This window comes from Pteropus vampyrus, unplaced genomic scaffold (genome assembly GCF_000151845.1).
Source record: "Pteropus vampyrus isolate Shadow unplaced genomic scaffold, Pvam_2.0 Scaffold498, whole genome shotgun sequence".
Classification (NCBI taxonomy): Eukaryota; Metazoa; Chordata; class Mammalia; order Chiroptera; family Pteropodidae; genus Pteropus; species Pteropus vampyrus.
Genome location: NW_011889279.1, coordinates 824,294 through 830,216, shown reverse-complemented (window position 1 = coordinate 830,216; position 5,923 = coordinate 824,294). Strand labels below are relative to the sequence as shown.

Here is a 5,923-nt window from a genome sequence, read left to right as displayed (position 1 = left end):
AAAGTACACTCTTTAAGAAGGATTTAAAGAAATTTTTTTATTAGAAGAGTATCACAAACCCCCATTAGCATCATGCAGCGTCAGTGGTTATCAACATACTGCTAATATGCTCTGTCTATAACCTCCACCCTTCTGCATCCTCCCTGTTTCAAAGAACTTTAAATGTTAGATATTATGTAATTTCACTTAAGATTTTAATATGGAAAAGAAATTAAGATGCAGACTTCCAACTTCATTTCTAAAATAGGAAGACCCAATTGAAATTTTCAGCACTCTAAAATCATTTAAGATTTGGATACTCATTTTACCAGTCCAGATCAATTTGTTACCTTTGACATGTTTTGTCTCTTTCATATTTTAGCTTAAACAAATGTTTTTTACATATTGTATAATTGAAATTTGTAACTTTAAATTAATATGCTTTGTTTTTTTTCTTATAGTACAAAACCCCACAGCTTATTCCACTTGAAAACCTGCTTGCATTTAAACAAAGCCAACAGAAACTAACACATTTATTTGAGCAAGGTGATTCAGAGCACCATCAGCTTCTAAAGGTCAAAATAGAACCATCTAAAGTGAGACAAGGAAAGGACAGTAAAAAAAGGCAAGTTTTAAGTGAAATTTTATTTGAGAATATCATATACCTCCAAGTTTATCAGTTATAAAGATGGAAGTTCTCTGGTTCAACCTCCTATCCTATACACAGTTGCATATTCAGTCGCCTTGTGTCATGCATTTGAACACATCTTGTGATAAGGAAAATTCCTATATTTGAGAGACAAATACTATTTTTTTCAATTTTATTAAATTCTTGGGAGCATTTAAGAGCTTACTTCTTAGCAAGTCATCAAATTGGCTAAAGTAAACTCATAAAAAAAATTGAAAGAAATTCTCTCCTGTCATTCATAGGCTAGAGGATTCTTTCACATTTTTCTGTAGTAGGGTAAGCAGTCATCTTTTGCAACACAAATATTTGGTATCTCGTGCAATACAACAATATTTCTTGTTACTCATCTTACCACATACTCTAGACTCTTACACAGAAAGGCTGTGACTTCTGATAAAGAGTATTTAAAGTGTTTTACTCATAATGGATGTTCAATACATGTATTGACTAGTAAATTAATACTGACTCTAAAAAATCCTCTAAAAATTTTACATTTATCAGGCCCTAAATTCTACTACCAGTACTTTCTTCCTAGAAATGTTTCCTTCCTTTCACTTTTAACAAATATTCCCTCTTAAAGTAAGTCTTCGCTTTAACTTTTGGTGCTCTCTTTTCTCCTTGCTGGGATTTTGCCGAGGTGACTAAGGGTGCTTAACTTCTTTAAATAAGTGAATGGCAGTATTCGGTAGGTGGGGCCAGCTTAGAATCTGCAGAAAAAAGTTTGAAAATTACCTAAAAGGTATAACTCTGACCTGAGATTCTAGTGATTTACACAGAAAAGTCAGTTCAGTAGTAGAGGAACTAGAAATAATTTTCATGCGTCCCTGACTTTCGCTTATATTTGCTTGTATTCTAGCAGAATATCTTGCTAATTTAATTAAATGCCATTGAAAATAATTTGACAATTTTCATAACTATCCCCCTATATAGCATGATACAAATGTTACTAATGTTACTGATGTTACTAAAATAGTAAAAATATATTTTACACTGTTGTTTTTAACAGGCAAAGACGACGAGCTGAGAAAGAGCTACAAGAGGAAAGATCAGAGAAACTAAAGCGAAAACCAAGTGTGACTTTCCAGCCAGAGGATTCCATCATTAATGATGATGATTCAGAGATACTTGTGAAACCCAAGGTATATAGAAACTACTATACATTCTTCCCTGGTGTACATGTACACAGAGTTTAGAATGTCTTTGTGGTTTATGTAGTCTTCTGATTGCGGGAAGCTTCTGACTGTTACCAGGAGAATTTTTACATCATTAAGTACATAAATCCCTGCTGTGTCCCTCTGTGGAACAGTAGGCATATAGTCGTGAATTTGGAAAGCAACTTGATGATAAATCAAAAACCGTGGAGCATCTGCCTACGTGACTTTTATATTTGAAATTACTCTGCTTTTCTTCTACGACATTTTAATGCACATTATATGTTATCTGGGTTTCTCCTATTACAGTTTCACCTATCTTTTTTATGCACCTCTGAGATTTCTAACATACAGGTTTATCATATAGCCTATATTTTATTTTATTTTTATTTTTATTTTATTTTTAAATTAAGTTTATTGGGGTAAGTAACATTGGTTAATACAATTATATAATTTTCAGGTGTACATTACAATTTAACATCTGTATATTCTATTGTGTGTTTACCACCCAAAGTCCAGTTTCCTTCAGCTACCATATATTCGATCCATTTTACCCACTTCACCCTCCCCTTACCCCCCTATATTTGACCCCTTTTATCCCATCTAACACCCCTCTCCTCCTGCCCGCCCCCCCACCCGCCTCACCTTCTGGTAACCACTAGTCTATAGTCCACGTTCATGAGTCTGTTTGTCCTGTTCTTTTGTTGCTTTTAGGTTTATATCCCACATATAAGTAATATCATGTGATTTTCAACTTCTTCTGTCTGGTTTATTTCGCTTAGCACGATTATCTCAAGTTCCATCCATGTTGTCACAAATGGCAGGATTTCATCTCTTCTTATGGCTGAGTAATATTCCATTGTGTATATATATACCAAAGCTTCTTTAGCCAGTCATCTTTCGTAGGACGCTCGGTTGCTTCCATGTCCTGGCCACTGTGAATAATGTATAGCTTATATTTTTAATCAGATCTTTTTAAATATTCCTTGTAAATTTGGTAACACTATTTACCAGTTTTTGCAACAGCAGATTAAACAAGCAGAAACAGTTTTGTTTACATGGATTTGTAAAAGGCACACTTTTTCATTAAGTCCTCAAAAGCATGTCTGGAGGCATCTAGTAAAAATGTTGAGTCTGAATAACTGATAGGATGGGAATACTATTCTATGTTAAAGCTACTCTGCAAGAGAGATTTGCACATCATAATTTAGTAATTGCATTAAGTTGGTAATGCTCTTTTTTATTGTTCATCGACTTGTGAATTTTTGAATTTCCTTGTAAAGCTACTTTGATATAATAAATAAATATTTCTAGAATTATAGGATTTGAACCTATACCTATGAAGTAACAATTCTCATAGCTATTATATATTCTTTTCAAATTAATAAATGTCTTGAGTTAATCAGTAATTTATCATTTGGGGATTCATTTAGGAACAACATGAACATCATGGTTCCCAGCCTTTGGATGATTTTGAAATTCCTTTTGGTATGTATATGCATGATTAATGTAATGTCTAAGTTCAGAGTTAAAGTCTTCTAGATATCTAGAAATACATATATAAAAATGAGACTAATTCTCATGTTATCTTTGACAAGATAGGGTGTGTGTGTATGTGTTTTGATGTGTTATCCAGTAGAGCACTCCTTGACAAACTATGGCCCATAGGTCAAATCCAGACCATGCTTGTTTTTTTAAATCAAGTTTTATTGAAACGACCAGGCCCATTTATTTAGGCATTGTCTATGACAGTTTTCACACTACAGCAGCATTCAGTTATTGCAAAAAGGGACCACATGGTTCACAAAACCTAAAATGTTTACTATCTGGCCCTTTACAGAAAAAGATTGCTGACCCCTATAGTGGAGCAATGCAGTTACCTAGAACCTCAAATAAGATACTGATATATAAGGCCTAAAAAAGAAACAGCGGAAGAATATGCCTATGAGGGTCAAATTCATCATAGAAAATACATGCACATTTAAATAAAGGAATCAGTTCAGAAAAGAGAACTTGCTTATTGATAGTAAATTTTCTTTCTTGAATTGGTCAATTTATTTCCTACCACCGAATGTATATTCACCAAGGCTTTCTCCTCAGTAATTTTTATAGACATATACACACTCTTGTGCATGTAAGGCTGTTCACTCTCATACCTTCAGCTCTTAAATTATTTTGATGATACTCAAATATCCATTGTTTTCTACACCTTAAATTGAGCATGTCCAAATGTCACCTTAAACTGAGCATGTCCAAATTTTGAGTTGGAATCTTCCTGCGAGATATCATTATCTTGACTTGTAAAGATTTTACCTTGAAAGTCACCCTTGATTCTTCTCTCACTTGTTACCCCATTCCTTCACATAGTCCTTCACCTGGTCCTCTCTCTTTTTCTTGATACCACTGTGCTGCCTCAGGCTTCTGCACGACTAAACCAAGATGCCAGTGCCATGTATCAGGCCTCTGGCCTGCTTAGCTCCCATCTCTCAGCTTCCTAATCCATTTGGTGGTATTCTTTCCCACTCACTTGCCTTAAAACTACTTTCCTTTTCATTCTTAATAACTTTTGCTTCATAAAGGTAATCCATGTTCACCGGAACAAATTTAGAAAATATAAATAGAGAATAAGAAGAATATTAGTCTCCCATAATTCTTCTGTCTAGAGATAACCAATGTTAATATTCTTTTAGGGTTTATTTTCTGAATATACATATATCACGCTAACCCATTATGCTACTGGATCTCATATATATAAAGAATACTTCCTCTTCTTGTTTATAACTTACTCATTTTAACATACTAGTATTAAGGTACATATCCACCAATATCACTAGATATTTTTCTTCAATGTCATTTTTAATGACTGTATAGTACTCCAATAAGTATATATTGTGTCATTCCAAACAACAATTCTCCAATTTTCTGACACCAACTGGGTGTCTTCTAAATTCAGTTCTAACACTAACAACCTATAGTTAACACAGACCCCATAGGCTAAAGGCTTAGTTCTGAAAGACTCCCCACTTCAGATGCCATCTGTAAATGGGGTCCCCAGACACCTGCATTTCTACCTGGTCAGCTATAAATTTAGGTTCCCATGACTACCCCTTCTAGGTTTGCTAATTTGCTGGAACAACTCCAGAATTCAAGAAAGTGTTTTGTTTATGATTATAGTTTTATTCTAAACGATATGACTCAGGAACAGCCAAATGGAAGTGATACATAGGGCAAGATGTCATGGTGGTTAGGGACAGAGAGCTCCCGTACCTTCTCTGGATGTGTCACCCTCCTAGCACATCCACTTGCTCATCAACTCAGAAGCCCCCTTAGCCTACTCGTTTGAAGATTTTTACTGAAGTTTCATGATATAGGCACGATTGATTACATCATTGACTATTGGTGATTGAACTCCATCTCCAGTAGCTCTTTCCTCCCCAGAGGTGGGGGTAGGGTGGGGCTGATAATTCTAACCCTCTTAGCATGTGATTGGTTCCTTTTGTGACCAGCACCCATCCTGAAGCTGTCTAGGGGCCCGTCAGGGAGTCACGTCATTAGCATAAACTCTGAAATGATAGAATGGGGCTCCATGAATAATGAAAGATACTCATATCATTAAGGAAATTAGGAACTCTGTGCCTGGAACCAATGACAAAGACCAAAAATATTTTTTATTATACTCCAGTGTGCCATAATTGATACACTTATTCTACTTAGTCTCCTGAGTGATTGCCCTGGAAAACCCACATTTAAACACCAACTTCTATAATAGACTTTGGATTTTGATTCTACTTCCGGCTGAACTTTTCCGCTTGGGTGGAAATTACCTCGTGTATGGGATATACAGTCTGAATTTATTATCTCTCCCCCACCAACTGGTTTGTTCTCTATCTTCATTTGTATCACTACCAGCTTAACCCCAAAACATAGGTTATTCTGATTTCTGCCTTCCTACTCTCTCACAGTTAATAACCAGTACTTTCCTATTTTCCTTCATTTGTAATTTTTCAATTTATCACTCTCTTCTCCATTCCTCGTCATTACTAGGTACTTATTTGAACTGATGCAGCAGCAGCATCTGTTTCATTGCTTTATTTCAATTTTATCC

General features: G+C 35.1%; 1 protein-coding gene across 1 annotated transcript in view; it reads left to right on the top strand.

The window, feature by feature from the left end:
* Positions 1-5,923, top strand: part of CUNH5orf42 (chromosome unknown C5orf42 homolog) — a 100,826-nt gene that overhangs the window by 57,774 nt on the left and 37,129 nt on the right. The window contains exons 34-36 of the mRNA XM_023524826.1: positions 441-604; positions 1,674-1,806; positions 3,252-3,306. Of these exons, the coding sequence (XP_023380594.1) occupies positions 441-604; positions 1,674-1,806; positions 3,252-3,306 (352 nt within the window). The remainder of the gene's footprint in view (positions 1-440; positions 605-1,673; positions 1,807-3,251; positions 3,307-5,923) is intronic.